This window comes from Periplaneta americana, chromosome 9 (assembly GCF_040183065.1).
Source record: "Periplaneta americana isolate PAMFEO1 chromosome 9, P.americana_PAMFEO1_priV1, whole genome shotgun sequence".
In the NCBI taxonomy this organism is placed as follows: domain Eukaryota; kingdom Metazoa; phylum Arthropoda; class Insecta; order Blattodea; family Blattidae; genus Periplaneta; species Periplaneta americana.
The window spans coordinates 107897303-107920117 of NC_091125.1; the positions used below are offsets into that span (position 1 = coordinate 107897303).

The 22815-nt window shown below is 34.6% G+C and overlaps 1 protein-coding gene across 4 annotated transcripts in view; it reads right to left on the reverse strand.

Moving 5' to 3' along the window:
* Positions 1-5830: 5830 nt before the first annotated feature.
* Axud1 (AXIN1 up-regulated 1) overlaps positions 5831-22815 on the reverse strand; it is a 39604-nt gene continuing 22619 nt past the window's right edge. For 3 of the 4 annotated variants that reach the window (XM_069835567.1, XM_069835566.1, XM_069835568.1), the window contains 3 exons: positions 21896-22033; positions 13696-13875; positions 5831-7494 (listed from right to left, as the gene is read on the reverse strand). In XM_069835567.1, the coding sequence (XP_069691668.1) occupies positions 5938-7494; positions 13696-13875; positions 21896-22033 (1875 nt within the window). In that variant the 3' untranslated portion in view covers positions 5831-5937. The remainder of the gene's footprint in view (positions 7495-13695; positions 13876-21895; positions 22034-22815) is intronic. The other variant, XM_069835569.1, reaches the window with a different exon arrangement.

The window sequence follows — 22815 nt, forward strand, 5'->3', positions numbered from 1 at the left end:
TCAAGTGGATTAATTCTTCACAGTAAACATAGTTATAAAATTAAATACACAACATTATTTCCTGGCAGATTTTCGCATCAGTTTAGGAGATTCTATAGTACAGAGATTATAGTAGTTAGTCGGAACCTATCTGGTAGAGTTGGCTGCACTGCATCTACAGCACACCACACAGCCCGAATGAACGAATCGTGAATCGTGTGTGAACTTGGTGAAGAGAAATGTGTACGGTATCATTGAGCGCTATTAAAGTTATAAAACACGAATGTGCGCACTTCCCCAATTTATTATAAAAAATTCTGTTAATCACTCAGTATGCAAGCGCAAAGAACTCAAAGTCACTTTACACGTATGTATTCAACTACAGTTGGTAATTCAGTCCATTCAGTGTTCGTTCGTTCAATTGTGCGGCACACGTGAACTGTATATGAACTATTAGTTCAAAAATAATGAACGAACTATGAGCAGTTCGTTTGAACGAGTCGTTCAAATGAACTAGTTCGTTCATGAACGACCCATCGCTAATTGGTTGCGTTCAGCCTGGAGAGCAAGGCGTTCAATGTTTTTGCTGAGGCAGCGCTTCGGCTTCGCTGTAACCGTATAACGGTCACCATTCTTCGTAGAAAAATTTTTTCGCTGCCGCTGCCCACTCAGCGAAAGAACAAGGGTGTGACTGTAAACCTGAGAGGATAAAAAGTAAACACAACGGACATTCTGGAATCGGGTAGTTCAGTCTCTCATCAAAAGTTAATAGCTGAGTTAGCACTGTTCCGACTGAACGCAACCATTATTATTTAGACCAGGCATTTTCAAACTGCGTCACAAATTTATGTTTAGTGAAAAGTAATATTCTAATTTTCAGTACGTGTATATTAGGGTGGCCCTTATTTTTCAACAGTCGAAATTCTTTGTTTCCAACTCTTGACCTTAGATAAATAGAGCTCCTTGCAAAATTTCACCTCAATCGAACTATTTTAATGCGACCCCAAAGACCTTGAAATTTCAAATTTCTCTGAAAATTTGAAATTTCTTATTTCAAAGTTTTGTATAATTTTATTTTACTTTATTTATTTGCTAGATGACAAAATATTTAGCAAATATAATCAATCATTATACATTAAGAATAATCTAGGTCCCCTTGAAGGAGATAAAATGTGCTGAAGAGGGATTCCATGCATAATATTGTTGAAGATAATATTAGTCTAAATATGGAGCAAAAATTGAAACCAAAGAAAAACACAAAATTACATTAAAATCACTTAATGAAAAAAATTAAAATAAGAATAACAATGTAACATAACACAGATTTTAATCCTGCATTAGACCAGTTTTGGTAGCATGTGGATATTTCTTTCGATGTTCATTATTTCATTAACAATCTGCAAAATGTATTGCTTTTCTGTTTCATCCTTTGACAGAATGTTCTGGTATTCTTGAATAAGCTTCACTCCTCTCTCAGCCATGTCGTTGCCAACTACAATACTTTTCAATTTTTCCAACCCATGTTGGAAGTTGACATCTTCCCATGTTGATGGGCAGTCTTTTAAGAAACTTGTGTTCATTGAAAATCTTGAGAAAAGCTTCTTCGATTCAGAGGAAATAAAATCATAGAAATGCTTTTCTTTTACAGAATTCAGGTGTCCACTACTAAGTATGTATCTTTTCACTTGATTTTCTGTATCACTGTCATTATACTTGCCACTTCTTTCTTAATGTATTCTGGAACTTCATCATCAAAAAATGCAAATAATGCACTTTCTGGAGATAAGTACCGTAAGTGGTTTCTAAATGTTTGTACTGCAGTGCTACTAATTTCTGGATCTACTTCCTCATACGTATTAATTTCAGTAGAACAAGGCACTCAGCTATATATATCATCGCTCCACCTCCAAAATCTGTTATGTGCATTTGAAAAGATTTTTCAGGAGAAAGAAAAAAGCATTATCACTTTTAATTCCCTTGATTTTCAAAGCTACTTTCGGTATAATTTCAACCATTACAAGAAAAATGGTGAAATTATACCCAAAGTAGCTTTGAAAATCAAGGAAATAAAAAGTGATGTTTTTTCTTACTCCTGAAAAATCTGTTCAAATGCATATGGCGGATTTTGGAGGCACAGTGATGATATACAAGGTGTTCAAATAAAAAAAGAGAGCGGAGGTAGTATTCATAAAAACAAGAAAAGTCTAATAAACATGGGTTCTGAAATTAATATCTTTGAAGAAACAAGAACTGTGAAATTGGTATTGTAAGAGCAACATATCTTCTAATGTGAGCTCTTTGCTCGTTTCTTTTAAAGTGCAGTAAACAAAAGAGTAAACAGGCAGATATGACAACTCCCTGCTGGATCACATCCTATAGCCTCAGTCTAGTATATAGTCACGAAGTTTGACTTGTTGAGGGTACTAGGAACAATAGACTGTGCCGGTACTATTTCGCATTGTCTGTGATGAGGCGATAGTAGTGATCCTAGTGGTTAGCAACTATCTTTGGATGCATATTCCCTATGTATTGAGCTTCGTGACTGCATATACTAGACTGTGCTATAGCTGTGTAAACTGCCTGCTCAATCAGTTATTTTGTCGCTAGGTGGCAGGCAGTGCCCACCGCTATTAACATTATCCCTAATAGCGGTCAGAGTCCATGGATACCCAGAGTAGCATAATCGGCCACCATTGTTATTCCACTTCAACACACTTGGGATATGAACATTTAAAGTAAAACTCAATTTAGGCCAATGTTCGTGTCCCTTAAAATTAAGAATATTTGATTCTGATTTAGGCTTAGACATAAGCTATATTCATTCCCTATACAACTGTCAAATAGTGCACACTGGAATAACAATGGCTGATGCGGTACTCTGGATATCCACAGATTTTGATAGCAGTGGGTACTACCTACCACCTAGCAGCTACTTGCACATAAGCATTGATTAAGCAGTGTAAGCAGTCGTAAGATGTGGTCCAGTAGGCAGTGGATATGACATACTCGAAATGAGTAAAGAGCTTACATTTGAAAGATTTGTTATAATACCAACTTCAACAACTGATTAGACTACAGTGGACTTTATGTTGTCAGCAAACAGCTGGATACGTTAAGAAGATTGATCAGTTATAATACCAATTTCACGGTGCTTGTTTCTTTAAAAATATTAATTTTAGGACCCATGTATATTAGACACTTTTTCTTGTTTTTATGGATACTACTTTCTCTCAAAATCAAATTACTTATAAAGAGCATGAATAAGAAGGTGCATATAAAACCCGAATCAATGCAGAATATCTTTCATGAACGGATCATTTTTGCAGGAAAACAGAACTTCATTGGAGGAAATGCATCCCACACTTTCCATCTCATAAAAATACCTCGTAAGGCCGGGTGCACACAGAATCAGATGCATTTTGTCCGTTTGTACTTGTCTCCCATTGATTTCTTATGATGTGATGCACACAGAATCAGATGCGGCGCGACGGTCGTGAGCAGACACAAAGAGACAACATCGAATGACTGCTAGAAGTTCGTCGCGAGGAGACTGTCTGATAGCTGCAGTGTACTGCGCATGCATTAGTAGTGGCTATGATTGCACGCTTTCACTATCTACGAATACTATTGTTGTGTAGTGCACATTATTCATAATGGAGCTCGATGCGGATAAATTAGTTGTTTTAGTACAGGAAAGATATGTTCTGTACAGTCTTTGAAACAATATCACGACAATAATGTGGTTTCTAAAAAAAAATCTGAAAAATTGCAAATGAGATGAAAGCACCAGGTGAATAATAATTAATAATAATAACACTGCATAACAAATTTTAAATTTTGTTTTTTTGCGCTGGGCATGTGATACATATTTTCTATATAATTTGAGCCTCCTGAATACGAATATGACAATAAAAAATAGTTGTTAGTTACGGTTTTTGAGAAATTTTCGAATTTATATCTATTCAAAATATTACTTTATATGACAGTAAGGTTAAATATTCACTGTTCAGAAGATTACAGCTTTCTTTTTCTGCATTTTATTTTACACTTGGCATCAGGTACATCGAGAGTTGAAGTCCAACAATAGTCTGCTAGCATATTGGTACTCCACTGTCCTTGGTATCTTTTGTCCATAGCTGAAATTTCTTGATGAAAACGCTCACCATGCTCATCACTGAAATCGCCACAATTCTCAGGAAAAAAGTCAAGATAGGAGTGAAGGAAGTGAATTTTCAGGGACATGTTACAACCCCTAATTTCATACGCCAACAGTAAATTGTTCATTCGTTCTGTATAATTATCACTTCTACAGTTACCCAGAAAATTTAATACAACTTCCTTGAATGCAATCCAGACAGCTCTCTCTTTTCCTTCCAACAAAGATTCGAAGTGATTGTCCTTCATTATTTCTCTAATTTGTTTCACAACTCGCTCTTTTATTTTTGAATCATTAATAGCAGCAAATTTTTCCTAGATATGTTTAAATGCTTCAGATTTATGATTCATCCCTTCAACAAAACTCTTCATTAACGCTAACTTAATGTGTAAAGGGGTAAAATTACTTTGCTTTGAGGTACAAGGGGTTGATGTATAATTTTTTTTTTCTCTGGCTCTAGTGTTCATTGTTTTATTTTATAATGCTTATCTCAAGCATGACTGTCCCATTCGCACAGAAAGCAGCAAAATTTTGTGTAGCCTAATTGCATTCCAAAAAGCAAAATCAGTTGTCGTGAGCAGACAGTTTTAAGCTGCCGCTAGATGTTATAAAGCAAAACATAGCGTCGCACCGCATCACGTCGCATCTGATTCTGTGTGCACCCGGCCTAAAAGTGAAGTGTTTTGTACATCCTATAGTGAACATGTTCGTAGCAGTATTTACAGTACATTCAAAATCAGACGATTTTTATAACACACTCTTACAAACTACTGCAGATGAAAGAGAATAAAAAACGCAGAAGAAGAAAAAAAAAGAGTAGATCTAGATGAAATCCGAAACATTATTTTCTGCTATTCTAAAAGAACTTTCATACAATATAGGTTCATTAAATTAAACAATTTTTGTTTTATTATTGTTACTTCTTGTGAATTCCTACATTCTGGGTAAAGTAAGCTGAAATCCATTTTAGACAATTTTGATACAATAATGTTTGTTGAAACCAAATAAGTCATTATATTTAACAATTTATTTGTAAGCAAATGATGGTAAATTTGGAAGTTACAGAAGTAGAAAAACTATGGAAAATTGAAATTTCAATCAAACTGTTAAAATGCAGTTTTGTTAGTCTCCTGAAAACCTGACAATTTTTACTTATTTGATTTTAATAAAAACCAATTCAATTATACAAGTACAGTTCCCACTATTGGGGGGGGGGGGGGATTGAAATAAAAAAGGGGGGGGGCTAAAGAAAAAGAAAAATTTAAGAAACCTTATGTGCGAATTAAGAAAGTGCAGTTTTGTTGATCCGCAGATAACATTTCCAGCACCTCCTATGAAATGTGGTTACAAACTGTTGCTAATGAATTAACAAAATTACATCTCTATCTGCATCTACCATGGGTTATGTCTCATGTTTCACAGGAGGAATGATGCTAATTGCCAGTACATGATACACTTGAAAGCTGTTGTATAATTTAAAAATGTACATGATATGCTTGAATGCTGTTGTATAATTTAAAAATGGCACTACAGATTTCCAGTGATGGCCCATAAATACGAGCCCAATGGCAAAAGTAATGTTGGTCACCCAAGAAACGGATCACTGTATGGATGCTATTAATACTTTTGCTGCTGCTGCTGATGATGATGATGATGATGATGACGACTAATAATTGATTAAATTGACACAATAAATTGGGCGTTACTTTTCACAACATTTATTAAAACAAAATTTGTATCATAACTACAAGACTCTACACTTCCATCTTAATTATAAAGGTTTTGGCTGGAACGTAGAAATATTATGCAGATACGGTTTCTACCATGGTTTTCTTTATGATTTCGCCGAAGTTTTCATCACAATCATCTGTGCCGCCTGAGGAAGCTGAGCTGGAATTGTTCTCGTTTTCACCAGTCTGACCTTTGTCCTCTACTACACCAACACCATCCTGTCGTAATCCGTTATCACCATCACTCACTGTCAACTGCTCTGTTGACGCTCCATCACTATTGTAGGTGGCAGAAGGCCCACGCATTGCAGAGGAAGAATCATCGAAAGTAGCACCAGGAGCAGCTGTTCGTGCAGTTGCCATGTACGAATATCGCCCTTGAAGCAGCTCGGAGAAAGGTTCCAACTTGTTACTCATGGGGCACACGGTGTGAAGATTGGTGTAGTGACTGTGTGCAACAGTGCTGCCACCAGCAGGCTTCCCAACGCGATCCTGGCCATCAAAAGTCTCCCTTGGGTCTCCTAACATAGAAAAACCTTCATAAGAATTGTTCCCAGTACCAATTAAAGACTGTGGCCTCTGATGGAACTCTCCACCTTGACTGGGGTTGTTCAACATACTGTCACCCCCCAACCCTTCACCTGTGACCTTGCTCGTGAACTCATGACCATATACACCACTGTAATGTCCAAAGTTTTCTGCTGTCGAAGCTGGATGGGGATTAGAAAAAGTAGAGAACCCAGAAGAATACTGATATTTAGAATTGGTCTCATCGCCATAAGTTATGTTGGTGGTAGTAGTTGGAGGAGTGGGTTGTTGTGAATAGCTAGAGGTACCAGTATCAGGGAATCCTGGTCCAGATAAGAGTCCAGTTGCTGGGGAACTCGAAAACTGCCTCCCAGCAACATTTGTTGGTTGACTAAAATGAAAACCAGGAGTTGTGCTAAATTCTTGATGTTCACTTGTATGCCCCTTTCTCCCTTGTTGTATCGAAGTACCGGCATGGTGTCCAGAGAAGCGGTTACGATCCACATTGGCATTACCATCCAGCTGGTCAGCTGATAATTCATTGCTGTTTTCCTCTGAGTAGCATTCATCTCTGAAAGCGTATAGATCCAACGAATCTTCACGAGCAGGCAGATCTCCTACCATGCCAGAGAATCCAGAGGTATTTCCACCAGACATGTCCGAACCACTTACCATTCCTCCAGGCCCTTCTCCTGGAGCACCGTAGTGGAGATTCGTAAAGCTGCCAGCATGGACACAGGACTCAACTTCAACACCAGAACCAAGGCTTACATCTCGTAGGAGGCTGCCGTTGAACTTTGGTGCAGTTGCCATGTTGTCTATAGCTCCTTTCCCTTGTTCCTGGTAAGAGGAAGTAGACTGTGCAGACAGCCTGTCTTCCTCAACCCAATGAAGATGTCTATTAGACGTTTGGTCTTGCTTTGTTGTGTTCCCTCCACCTTCCTCCTCTCCTTCCTCCAGTTTCTGCTTCTTTTCCATCTCTAATCTCATGAGCGTGTGGATGAAATGCGTGCGAACTCTAACAGGATTAAACTCGATGCGACCACTCGAGTTAGCACAGCCATCACGGGAACATCCACAAGGAAAATTCAAGCGATCCACCTGTAAGACAGTAAAATACAATTCAGTGTCTTATCCATGATTAGAAATTGAGGTTTTACTTTAAAGGTAATGAAATTAACACTGTTTTAGAACAAATATAATCACATTAAAATATTTTTGTAAAATCTTTATGTTTTTTTCTAGTGATATTATTCGTTATATTATACAATAATAAACATTTCAAAACTTATAATGCTTGCCTAGCATCTTCCTTAAAAAAATCTTATGTAAAATTTAAGCAGTGACTAGAACAGTGTATTTAAGTCTAGTATTCCAGAAACAATCATGAAGAAAGTTACACAATGCAGAACTGCACGCATTGTATTTTTCACCTGACATAATTAGGAACATTAAATCCAGATATTTGAGATGGGCAAGGCATGTAGCACATATGGGCGAATCCAGAAATGCATATAAAGTGTTAGTTGGGAGGTCGGAGGGAAAAGGACCTTTGGGGAGGACGAGACGTAGATGGGAGAATAATATTAAAAAGGATTTGAGTTTGACTCAGCAATATAAGTAATACCTATAATGTACATATGTTTCCTTTCGGGTCTGGTCCTGTAATATTTACTGTTCTATCAAAATTTCTCACCACAATATAGCTGTGCCGTTTATTTTTAATAGCTACAGTTTATTTATAATAGGAAAGCAGCAATTGTTACAAATATTTTGTAACTGATACTGGATGATTTTTCACATTTTTATTATTATTTATACAGTAGAACTTGGTTATAACGACATCCAAGGGACCTTGAAAATTATGTTGTTATAAACGAGTGTCGTAGTAACCGAGATTCATATAATCAGACTAGTGAGGTGGAAAATGAACAATAATAAACATAATTAGGCTTATTTTAGATTTATGTATTCACTTTTAAGCATACCATGAACACAATAAAATGCATGTACAATTATAAATACAGTATTCTGTATTAAAACAGTTTGTTCATTACTCACCAAACTTATTTACTGAGGAGTGAAGTAATCAATCATTTTACTCTGTTGTCTCCTACTTGCCCAATATACACTTTATAAATTACATTCTATGTTCATTATTTCAGTTGGAATTTCACTGCTCCCTCTCCTAGCTTTATACTCCCTCCTCTAGCTTCATAGAAATGTTCACAATTCTAATAGCTTCATAGAAATGTTCACAATTCTAATGGCTTCTAAAGTGTCACTCACTTCTTTTAGTGGCCATACTGCGTTAAAATGCGTGCACTTAGTGAAAACTTCCTGTTGAAAAGGACCGCATGCAGGTACCATTAATACCACATGAATTCGGGCAGGTTCCAATGGGATGGGGAATCTGCCTGCATTCCAGAGGTCTATGATAGAAGGGAACAGTAAAGGATTTGCCAGATTTCAGCAAAATATTTCTTAAAATACTTTGGTTCTTAGAAAATTGTATTCCAAACTGAGGTTGAAAATGACGTTATATGCAAGGTAGACGCATATATGTTTGTCGTATTAAGCAAGGTAGAAAAGCAAATGTCTTATGGGGAATTAGTTGGAACCACAGAATATTTGACGTTATAGGCGAGGTGTCGCACAAAACAAGGTCGCTATAACCAAGTTCTACTGTATATTTGTATTACCGGTTTTTGTTTAATGCAGAGGCAATTGACAAGAAACATGAGTCATACAAAGACGAACGTGTAACAAAAGCAAAGCAATTAGAATATTAATAAAAGAAATGTTGATGTTGAGTTCTCAAAGTCAGCCAAACAGTCATAGCCTGATGTCATGAGAAATTTCAAAACAGCTTTTCTTTGGGGCCATTATGGTAGGAATTTTAAGTCAATTTTTTCAATGTTTGTCCTTAATTTTTTTCCTCCAGATTGTGATGGAAAATTTCTCTGACTGTATACTGAAGGCTCATAACATCTCTACTGTAAGGAATTGTGCTGGAACATAACTGGAGAATATTTGTTCCTTTCTTTGTCAATATATTCACTATCTCATTCCCTACAACACCACAATGAGATGTTAAACATTGCAGGAACATATTTTTGGCCGAATTCTTGAAATGTTAGATGATTTCTCTGCATTATAGTATATCGCCATTGGCTTGCAGTAATAAGTAATTTGCAACTGCAATTATTGCTGCTTTAGAGTCACTAAGGATGATAATATTCGAAAATGATTAAGATCTGCAAGTCAGTTGATTCAAGGCAATAGTTATGGTGCTTACTTCTCCATCAAATGGTGTACAGTCTTCCTAGAGAAGAGTTCTGGTCCCAGTAGTTTCGTATTTGTCTGCTTTGGAGCCATCAATATGAACATGAAGTTATTTACCTTGTGGGTATCGAACTTGTGTTGTCTCTAACATAGTAGTGCAGAGCACATTATTACAGACGTCTTTCTTGTTGCTGTCTTCATTCAGATCCAGTACATAGATAATAATATTATGGTTCAGTTCAAGAGGGTTACTTGGAGGTAGTAGTTGGGTTTTCAGGATATATCATGGTTATTCTTTCCAGTTAAGACTCCTTGCAGAAAACCTTCTTTGGTTTTTAGTCTATGGTCAATATGCGAGTTCCTAGAGGGCTAATTAATATCAGGTAAAGGGATAAGATGAAGAAAAAAAACAGAGAAAAATTATCTCCGGCACTGTGACTCAGAACCCAGGTTTTCAGCTCTACGTGCTGACACTTTATCCACTAAGTCATACCGGATTCCAGTTCCGATGCCGGATCGAATCCCCTCAGTTTAAGTTCTACCTTTCAGTTTAATAATATGAAGGGATAAGCTTCTCATGTAATTTTAACGATTCAATAATTATTTCAGATTAAATGTCTATATTACTGGCAGAGTAGTAAGGAGCTAATTGGAGTTGATTTAACTGCACACATTATCCACATAGCTTATTTTGAACATTCTCTAGTTTCTAAAACTGTCTCGGCAGGAGCAGTTATAAGGACACACAACGATATTTCATAATTGGTAGATTCTATATATTTTTTTATATGTAGAATTCAGAGTTGATGTTGCACATCCCCATTTGGTTCCAGCCAGTCGTTTCATCATCATCATCATCATCATCATCATCATCATCATCATCATGTCATTTCAGCTTTTTCTTGGGTAGGGGAGAGGAGCAAGATTCTTTTTAGGGAAAGAACGATTTAAACCGAATAGCATTGTTGCTTTAAGATGTGAAATTTATTTTTTGTGATCGATTATGTAGCTAAATGTTGTAAAAATCTATTTAAAATTTCCAATTTAATTTGTCCAAATTCTATTGCAGGCAAAGCCAATATTCCCTTTCCTACGGGTAATGCTATGTAGCAAAAGTTTAATTTTAGAAATATAGAAATTAATGCAGAAACACTAGATAATTGTAAAATCCACTCTTACGCGTAATTAAACATGGTTGATTGCACCTGTGCATTGTCACTTTAAGGGTTGACTGTAGTAGCTCAGATATACTGTCTCCAAAATCTTCGAACAGATCTTCTGGTACTAAGAAAGCCTCATGACACTACCTGTACACATACCCTACGAATTCCAAAAGACATGTTTTCAGTTGCCATACAGTCTTCTGCAAATAACCTATAAAAAATGTGTCTTCCAATCTAAGACTATGATTAGTCTTCATAAATTTATTTTATACATTGGAAATATTAACATTTAATTATGCAGTGAATTAAATCACCAGATTTTCTACTGCATGCCGGATGATACACCATTGACACAAACAATTTCCTGAATTAGCCCCAACAAATCTCATCTTCTTTTTCTTAAGCATTTATAGAAGTGGAATACAGTATTTTAATTAAAGGTACAGTTCTCACAATTTTTTTTTTCTTTAGCATCTAGTACTACTCAATTATTAATTTTTTTAAATCTTACACTCAGAGATGGGAAATTGCCCTACTCCCCCCTAAATGACTCCACTATTTTATCACTATTATTACTGTTATCTTTCCTGCCTCTCATTTCGCAAAGAATTGTACTCATTTTCTCAAATGATGCATATGGTTGAATTATTATAGGAAATGTGTATCACCTGTAGAGACTTTTCTTATCTGTTTCTGCAGAATTTGTTGATTTTCATATTTTGTGTTGACTCGATAAAATAGTTTCAAGACAGAACCACTTCAACTAGAAACATGTTGTCTACCTTTTATTGGAAAATTAAATTCCAGTCTATTGGCTCAATACTCATGTCAGTTTTAATCTCATAATCCCAAAATAACTTAGAGATTATTGTTAAATATTTCTCTTTTTGTAATCAATAGTAAGGAACATCTTTCTTGAACTTGCTGACAGTTGTTTGTGGATTACTTTTATTATGTTGTTACTCAAAAAGTTTAATTCTGGCTTGAGGAGCAAACATTAGTCGATAGAGAAAGAAAGCCTAATTATTCGAATGACAAGTTGATTTCCAGAAATACGAAATTAGGTGGAAATCTTCGGATTTTTTAAAATATATTTTATCATGCACTAACTCGCTTAAACTCAGAGTTGCCAAACCAGTAACTCTAAAATTTATGTGACTTAGAATGACGCTGTGATCGTCTTTTCTTTCTTTTTTATTAACCACTTATCTATCATAGAGTAAGTCTAAAAATTGTTACAGAAATAGATTGCTAAAGAGACACCTTCGTTGAAACTGTCCATCACATCTTACACATCCAACTCAGATCAAATCTCCAGCAAACAACATGCTCATTTTTTTCAGTCAGATGTTCTGAAGTAAATTTAAATACAAAATAAATGTAAAAATGTTTGTTGGCAAAGTAATTACAAAATACAAATTATTGGTAAAAATCTGAGGCATCATAACAATTCCAACATTGTAATTAAACTTATTTTAGTAATAATTATATCTGTTTTCAGACCCATATCTGAGAACTACAAATTCCATGTGAATCTTGAAGAAAAGTGATTGGAAATGGCTGGTCTATTGACTCTCTGTTGTAAAATGGCGATTCTTGCTATTTCGAAGTGGAGGAATTTATTCTAAACAACGTTATTTATTTTTATCATCAAAATTATTATCATGAATTCCATGTAACTCTATCATCACTGTTTAATCAGGTATACATAATTGCCTTTTATTTCCTAGTTCTTTGGTGTTGACAGTTCCCAGTTGTAATGTCGTGTAATCTTTATTACCTTCACAGATAATTTGAACACACAAGTATTTTAATGTTTCTGACGTCAATTTTTGTACGCACTTCATTTTGAAGTGCCACATTACAACTTAATAACCACTTCCCGCAGGATTCAATCTCTCAATATGACAGGTGGCCAGTATTATTGATTTCTACAGATTGAGTACTGCTGCTGAGTTTATAGGGCTTCAACTGTACAATAGTAGATTTTGAGACTGCTGTTGTTGAAAGTAGTATAGTAGATCGGATAATATATTGTTATATAATAATAATAATAATTATTATTATTATTATTATTATTATTACTACTACTCAGCAATAATGCTACGATTGCAAAGATTATTAACGATGTATGAAATGACAGAAGATAAGGAAGCAATGATAACTTATTCATATTTAGTGTGGGGCAAGAGGAAAATATGAAAAAATTCAGACTTCAACGTGTTTATAATGATTCAGAATTTAACAATCAAATATGTGCTGTCTTTTAACACAACAAATTTGAAGGTATTGTAAGTTATAATTATTATTTTTTATAGTTTTTCTACAAATTACGTAAGTCTAATTACTTTCCTGAAGATGATCCACTTCATATCATAATAAGTGTTATCATTATACAATACAGTACCGTGTTTACAGAAGCTGGATATCAAACATGTATGCAGGTAGACAAATATTGGTTACAAGGTCAGTAAGGGGAAGTGACGTAATGCAGTAGGTTGTATTTGAAGAGCAAGGCTGAGGACGCATACAGAGTAATTATATTTATGTACACCACATCAACAACAAATGTTTATGCCACATTCACATCTATTTCCCTGAATGATATGTTTCGCTCTCTACAGGTTTTCATAATTTTTTTTCTCCTTTTTCTGTTACTTGTTTGTTTTGCATTTCTATGTGCCTCCCTGTCCTTCACCTTTCTAATGGTTGACTTTTCCACATTTTTCTGGCCATCAAAAAAAAAAATTCTATGCATTTCGAATTGTCATAACATTTGAATAGCTTTGTTAACATTACAGTCACTATTGTCTGTTTACTACGTTAAAAAGAAATAAGCATTTAGAATGCATACCTGGCATTTGATACCAGCCTGGGAACACGAGCACGTATCAGGATCACAATACCCTTTACAGCCACAGCCACAGAATTCTCTTGAAGACCGGATATCTCTGCATTCATCTTTCTCTACAGAGTCTATTTTTCTTACACCAGCAGCACGTAATAGAGCCCTTCTTTGACGAGTTGGTACTGGCTGAAAAAATTACAACCTACTATTAATTTCTTTACAATAACATAAAATTCATCATTTACAATGACAATTGTGACTCCAGCGTCATTAAATAAAATTCCCAGCAACTCTAATTACTATAATTCATTTACAAAAATAATAATAATAATTTTATATATTACATTAATTTTCAATAGTAGAATGCTTACAATACACAACTCATCATTTCAGTACAATTAAATGAAATTAAGTTAAATTATCAACACTTATAATCAATGTAATCCACAAATGAGGTCATGCCGAAACCTCTATTGAAATTGTGCACATGAATCTTCACAGCAGAAAAATAAAGGCTCAGATTAACTGTAAGAGTGCAAAATTAATGCTTGAATGAAAGATTAAGTCTTATTTACACACACAATCTGCTTCATCTGAATGATCAGAAATCACAATACAAAACAAAATCTTGTCACTCTTTCTTCATTATTCGTATCATTGCACTGTACCAATGATTTTACCATCATATATTCCAGTAAACTTCTTTGTCTTTTACAGTTCTTAGAAAATAAGACAAATTACATTGCACTTTTCCTGATGAATTTAAAAATGTTTCAACTTCATATAGACTTCTGAAAATATTGATAAAACCGCAATAGTAATACATTTATTAACACATAGTTCTGAAATTTGGACATTACCTGCAGAGAATACGAGAAAAATAAAATCAGCGGAAATGAGAATAAGACCATCCACTGGATACCCATTATAACAATAGGCTATAGTTACATGACAAGTTTGATATTTTTCTCATATTCTATATAAGAAAATTACAGTACATTACATATTTAGTATAAAAATATTCACGAATACAGAATAGCACAAAAGTCAGTGACATACACAAATTAGCAGAATGAGAATAAAGATAACTAGAAAACTGTAAAGGAATCAAAGACCAGTCATACATTTTAAAAGAAGAGAGTGAAACTTTCGAAACAAACAACCGAAATAAATTCTTACTTAAAGCCCCAAAATCTCAATAAAACCGATTAGAAAAAAATATGAATAAATTAAAATTTTATAAGCATTATAAATATACTTCAGCATCTGTTTGAAAAATAAAGATGAGAGTGTTGACTCATAGGGCCTCAATCCATTTGGTTGACTCACTCACGCAACCACCCACCTGTGTATGCAATGTTATCTTGGGTATTTCCATAAAAAGGGAAACCAAAGTAACATTTATCAAAATATCACTTAAACAGTCACATGTCAAATTAAAGGCAATAATTCATTTTTAGCAGCAAGGTTGCTCTCTTTATAATGTCAGTCAACAAACTGCTCAGAAGCTTAAAATGGACTCATGGTAAATGTAGAAGTTAATAGGGAAAATGCATTATTTTTTAATTACATGTATTAAAATTACATAGTTTAACAAAATTGCTTTTAATTGTCCAAAGAAATGTTAAAGAACAAATTAAACTAACTTTTTTCCCCACATTTTACGTTTCCCATAAAACTCTTTCTCCATTCCATTTGCAACAGTCACATAATTTTGAAAAAGATCATATTTCTTTAGAACTTACCATAATTCTGAAAAACACGAAGTGTAACAAAGCACCTGGAGAAAATGCTATACCTATTGAATCATTTGAACATTCTTGTCACTTATTTCTTTTAAGATTCGTTAATTTTTTAACACAATATGGGAAGGAGAAGAACCACCTCAAGATTGGACAAAATCAATAGTTATCCCAATTTTAAAGAAAGGGGATAGAAAAAAATTGCGAATATTACAGAGGTATCAGCTTGTTAAACACTGGTTACAAAATCTATGCTAATATTATTAAACATAAATTACATAAATATTATGAGAATATTTTAGAAGAACAGAATGGATTGCGAAAAGGTAGACCATGCTGTGATGGATATTTTACAATGCAAATCTTGATAGGGAAACATTGTGAATTCAACACTGAAACACATCTGGCATTTGTTGATTTTAAAAAAGCTATCGACTGGGTGAACATAAACTTATTATTAGATATATTGGCGAAGGATCACATACAAGATCACAACAGATCATCTATAGTATTTATAATCTATATGAAACATATCTCATTTCCATCAAAATAGGATACAAAATATCTGAATGAAAAGAAATAAATTCGGGCATCAGACAAGAATGTGGACTCTCATCTCTTCTGTTTAATATTTTATATGAAACCAATGATGCAAGACTTTAGGAAGAAAAGACATGGAAGCATCCTGATTAATAGAAATTTAAAATTAGATATAATTTTTACAGACGACCTAGTTTTATCAGCTACATCTGAAGATGACTTGCAATGGCCAGTACACAGTAGATCTCTGCATTCTCACAGAAACGGCCGACCAGAGCTCAGCAATCAGTCTTTGGTTGTGAAGAAGGCAGCCAAGAAATTATTTGCTCGAGCGCATACAGTCGAAAATTTATAACCGATCAGTTGAAACATTTGCGTGGTCAGTCATGAGTGCCTGAGGTTGTTGCATTACAATTACATCATTTGATACCCAAAACAACCTACCTAAGAAGGTTACCATTTGTTTTTATTTCAGATAGCACAGAAGCAGGAAGTTTTTGAACATTTAAATAAGAAAACATAATTTTTAAATAATACAATTCTTTAGGACTAAATGAAATAATGCTTTACATTATCAATAATGTTACTCAGCATCCTTCTTAACAAACTCATTTTATCAGTAATGAAAATGTTTAATGTAGCTTAATAAACAAGTGATTGCATAAAAAGAACAGAAATTTTGTGATGTGTCTCAAATTTCTTCAAAAGAAGATAATCTATTTCTGTAACAGTATTTAATAAAAATAAACCAAGTCTACATGTTCACTTTGCTTAAAATTTTTACAACAGTGTATATTAAGAGATGCTTCATTGCAGACAAGATTGACATTGGAGCTACTTATGTTACGGTGGATGCAGATTCTATTATTCCACATTCAATGACCATATCACGAAATATCAAGTATGGAGCAAACAAAATTCGTGCTGAAGTTATTCCAAAATTAAAAGAATCAATCAAAAAATCGCCATTTGATTTTAAAATTAATAAGTTTTGTTCATTCTTATCTAGAATTTCCTCCTTGGTTCACTTTTGTCCTGTACATTACAAATACAACTGTTACCAAATATTATAGCTGTTCTGTTCAACTAGAACAGCCATTTTTAATCGGTGTGTTGGGAATGATCTGCTGGTGTGTCGTGTGGAAATAGAAAAATTAAAGGTTGTCATAGCAAAAACTGGAAAAATGAAAGTGAAAAAAGTAGTAAAAAAGTGAGTCCACAATAGTCAACATTCAGTAAACTTGGCACAAGTCATCATTCAGTAATCACATCCCCTCCTGAAACTCTCAAAATTCTCTCTGGTTGGGAACCACTGGTTTAGATTGTATGAGTGTGCTGCAGGATTTTAAATTACTCCTTTAGTGTGCCCCATGTTGAAAAATGCTGAGCTAGAGGATAAACACGAACATATTTATTTATTTATTTTTAGTGATGCTTATAATTTATTTCTTTTATTTCTTTTTAGTGATGCTTATACTTTATACGAAGTGGACCTGGGGGGGACATGTGGCGAGACTACATCAGACAAGATGGACCCATGCAGTCACGATGTGGGACCCCTACTTCGGAAAGAGAGGACAGGGAAGACCACGGCTCAGATGGTCTGACATGTTTACCAAAGAGGCAGGGAAACAATGGTCGAGGACAGCAATGAACAGAGTTTTGTGGAAAGAACTAGGGAAGGTCATTGTAAATAGATAACATAATCAGGGTTAAGATATTGTAAATAGTAAAGTCAGTATTAGTGAAAGTGTAAGATAAGTTTTGTAAATAGTAAAGTCAGTGTTGGGAAAGTGTCAGGTAAATAGTGTAAATAGCAATCAGTGTTTGTCAAAGTGCCAGTGTAAGTATAATGTGTGTAGTGCAAGAAAAAAAAATGAACAAAGAACAGAGTGCTGAGACTAGTTAAAATTGAACAGGGTTATTAACCATGTCACAAAAGTAGTATACACGACAAGCTCGCCTGGATTGGCTCACCAAGCGAGTACACTTGAGCCATCCCTGTCGAGGGGTTCTAACCCCATCACAGGAGGCCTGTGCCCAACATGGGACATCATGGCTAACATTCATTCATACTTTATATTCTTATAGACAACATAGTTTGTTACAGCTTTATTTTATTTTATTGATTTATTAATTTATTATTTAAATATTTTATTGTTATTTTTTCTTCAATCTGATAGCCTGTACACCTTCTAGGTTCCCTAATCAGATGATAGGGCATCAGACAGTTTAATGATTTTCATAGCGAATACTGTAAATAAATCAATCGAACACAGTTTTCAGTCTATGATACCATTTAAACAACCAAGATGACCGGTTGACTGTGATGCTTCATCAGGTGTTTTGCTTTCTGTAGAGTTTGGACACGCGGCACCAGCCTGCTGCATACAGTATGCAGTTGACTGACTGAATGTGTATATCATGACTCTCGGTCAGTCGTTTGTATCAGAATGCAGAGCTCTAGTACACAGTTTAAATTTGTAGTCCAGGAGTACTCTATGGAAATATCTACAGAAAAAAACAAAAATAATGGCCTTTTGTAGCAAATACTTGGTACCAAGCAAAATTTGTCTAAATAATAAACTCCTAGAACAGCTCAACATAATTACTTATTTAGGTTATAAACAGTCTTTTCTTGATAATTTAGATATAGGCTAACAGAGAAAATCTAGAAATTCGATAAATCCATGTACGTCATTAACGAAGTTCTGAAACTATCATTAGTGCAAAAATCTATCCATATTTGTCTGTATAAGATAGTGGGTAGACATCTCCTCTGTTATGGGAGCAAATTGTGGACTCTTTGGAAAAGGGACGAAAGCAACAGTACTTATTTACTTACTGGCTTTTAAGGAACCCAGAGGTTCATTGCCGCCCTCACATAAGCCTGCAATTGGTCCCTATCCTGAGCAAGATTAATCCACTCTCTATCATCATATCCCACCTCCCTCCATTTTAATATCTTCCCAACTACGTCTCGGCCTCCCTAAAGGTCTTTTTCCCTCTGGCCTCCCAACTAACACTGGATTTCTGGATTCGCCCATACATGCTACATACCCTGCCCATCTCAAACGTCTGGATTTAGTGTTCCTAATTATGTCAGGTGAAGAATACAATGCGTGCAGTGAAAGCAAGAGTATTAAATGAAAGTTCTTTATTGGTCTTTCCACATCTGAACAGATATCAGTAAGTCTTGGCCAATATCGATGATCCTATATATAGACAATGTAGGAAGCAAGGGGAAGTCTCGACATATTGCATTCAAATATCCTAAATTGAATGGAGTCAATATTATAAATATCCAGACCCTGAGAACTGTTCTGCGACTCCTGAGATTTAAAGAAAAATAACTAGCCAACTTGTATTTAGTTATTAATGTTTTAATTCCTGGGCCAAAATAATACGCAACTTAGTACTTCACTCTATTTTAGATTGTACGAAAAAGACAGAGATAAGGAAGAAAAAAAACGCACGCAAACACACATACCCACTTTTTATGAGCAATTAAAGCTAAGAAGAGGATAAATCAGAATCACACATTGTAAGAATTGTGTAATGTAACACAGCCACTCAATCTAAGCAATAATGATAAAATGTATTCTAGAATTTGAAACAGGTAGACATACAGACACTCGCATGCATGTGTGTGTGTGTGTGTGTGGTTATCAATATTATGAACTTTTACAGAATCAGCACTGCTGGACACATGCAGTTTTCTATAATATTTTTGTGCGCATATCATAAAATTAAATTTTATCTTTTCATTCTTTGGAGAGAAGTTCTTTGGATTTCCACACAAGCTCGCAATTGCTTCTGTTCTTATCAGTAGAAAGTTTGTGCCAATTGTTTTTCGGCACCTTGTGTTTTCTTTTTCGTTTTCCTTTACTGATTAGTTTTTTTGTTGATCCTGTGTGACTTTCCTTCTCTTTCTATTACTTTTTTTTTTCTTTTTTTTTATAGATGGCTCTGTATTTTAGTTCTTATTTTCTCCATAGTTGTTTTGTATTTATTATTTCATATACTGGAAGACGAGTGTACCTCTGCATTCAGGCGTCATTCTCTATTGGAAGATTCATAATTGTAACGGTTTCCATGTTTTGCTGGGATGAATGCTTTGTCCGAGAGAGAAGTCTTGTGTCGACTGTCGAAGAAATAACCTTGTGGCTGGGCTGCGTATGGAGGCAGCATGCTGGGCATCTGTACTTCGTATTTCTCCAAGTAGAAAATGCCGAGTTGAGAGCATTTGGTGAAGAGAGAGAGACTGTAGTTACCGGCGGGTGCGTATGTTGCATTACGTCCTTGCCTGGTTTGTAATGGGCTTTTCAGGTTTGAAGTTTATTAGATTAATAGTTTTTGTGACCACTCCCGCTCACTATTATGAATGTATATTTTAGAGTTTTAACTATTTTGTGATTCTCTGTATGAGTGATTATATTGTTTTATCTGATCTGCCATGACGGACCCGTTTAGTGAAGTATACACTTGCTGAGTCATTACTGACTGTGACCAGGTTTGTTATATATGCATCGTCGACTGGGGACTTGTGTTGTCAAGTGATTTTGTGGAGCTGGTTCTCCAGTCATGGTGTTCAATCAGATATTCATCTTGTATTTGTTGATTAATTATTGTATGGATAGTGGGTCACTCATTTAGGCATAGTGAACGAGAGAGTGAGCTAATTTATTCCTCATTCTCTCTCTCTCCTTTGCTTTTGCCCCACTTTGGCAAGTTGAGTTTACCCCTGCGTGGGCCTAGCAGTTTTTAGTGTATTACTAACTTTTGTATGTCCCATATTTGGGATGTTAATTAGTATATCGATCATCCAGTTCAAAAGTGCGACAACTCAAACATTGCCATTTTTTAGTTATTTATACTACTGAAAACCCCTTTCGGAGCTCTTTCCAATTCAGTATTGAGATAAGTCATATTTACAACCATAAAGAAAAAAACTAAATAAACTGCATTAGAAATAAATATAACTATGGACTTTACTAACTCATTATTAGTACATTTCGAAATGTATTAATAATAAACTGGAAGATTGTGATATACTCGTCCTGAATACTGACTCATTTCTAATTGTCGTGGTCATGAACCAGAACTCTGTTCTTTCTAAGTAATTTATTTGAAACTTTCATCAGAAGATATCTCAAAACTTGTTTTTTTGAGTTGTCGCACTTTTGAACTAGACGATCGATATACGTACATAGGTGTGGAGGTTTTTAAGTGTGATTTCTTATTTTGTTTTTCTTTTCTATTTTACTTTATTATTCAAATTATTTAAGTTATTGTTGTGTTAATAAATTGTTATTTGTGAAGGTGAAAGCGCTTTTCCTTACTATTCACCTATCGTCCAACAAAGTTTTCCCTACTATTATGGGGAATGGGACCCCAAAACATCTCAAGTTTCAAGCCGTTTCTTTAGTGTAATTTTTTTTTTTTGCGGTCACTTTCGACCGTCGTATATCATGTAGGTGAGTAGCTATGAAGAAATCATTTTATATTAATTTCAGATACCAGGTGTTAATAAGAACAATCATCTGCAGATGATACAAAAGCTGTTATGATAATTTCGCTTACAACATTAATAGGTCAAAAGTAGTTAGGTTTCTCATACCTACATAACACAAGTTCAGTGTGACATTTTTCAACTTTAGTTCCCTCCTGAAGGAAGGTGCAATCTGGGACTTTTTCGTCCGCAAATTTTATCACCCTTGTCAGGTCTGAACTCGAAATATTTCGATCTAGACATATACAGTGACTATTAGAACAATGAAGGTCACTACTGGGGTACACATAAGACAATCTAATTCACAGTCTATTCTTTCTTAATCTCTCTTGATATCCTTCCATAAATAATTTGCACTGTGAGAGGAAAAGTTATTCTAAAAGACATTTAAATGTTTTAAGCACCACTTTACCTGTAAGAAGTAATAGCTATCAAGATCAAGTTCCGACTCTGATGCATCACTTTGCTCTTCTTCACTCTCAGAGTCGTCACTGGATGATGTAGGAGCACCTTGGGTATTTAGCCTTTCACTGCGCAACTGAAGCAACACCTAACAAACATAAAATCAGTTTAATATAATTATACATTACAATATTGATAAATTACAAAGTGAGTTAATAACACGACACATTTACTAAATAATTCTACTATTTTCAATAAAATACACCTTACACAATTCCAGTATTTTCAATAAAATATATCTAAGAAATCACTTTAACATGTACATTAGAATATTACATTTACGTAATTCCACTATTTTCAATAAAATATATCCTTCAGCATTTCTTTTAGACAGAAATAAAATGTTACTCAATATGGGAAAGCCAAATTTGTATGAAAAAACGGTAATTTCATGAATCCAAAATAGCAAGTGAAAAAAAATCTTTAAAGAAACATTTCTATATATTATGTATTTTCGACTCGATGTAAGAATTGGAGCAGTCAATTCTATATTGTATTATTTTTTACTAGCAGTCAATTCTATATTGTATTATTTTTTACTAGACACCATTTTAAAATTATACAGAGTACTGACTGTACAACTTTATATGGAACCAAATCATGGACGAACGCATCTACATACAGGGTAAGAAATTAATTACTATAGACTGAGATTTTTAAACATTTGTTGGATGTAGTCAGTAGTATTAAAAGTTAAATGAATTAAAGTGATACCAATAATAATAATAATAATAATAATAATAATAATAATAATAATAATAATAATAATAAAGGTACCCCCATCATACGCCATGAAGGCACTTGGGGGGCATGGAGGTAGAGCCCCATGCTTTCCATGACCTCGGCACTAGAATGAAGTGGTGTGGTCAG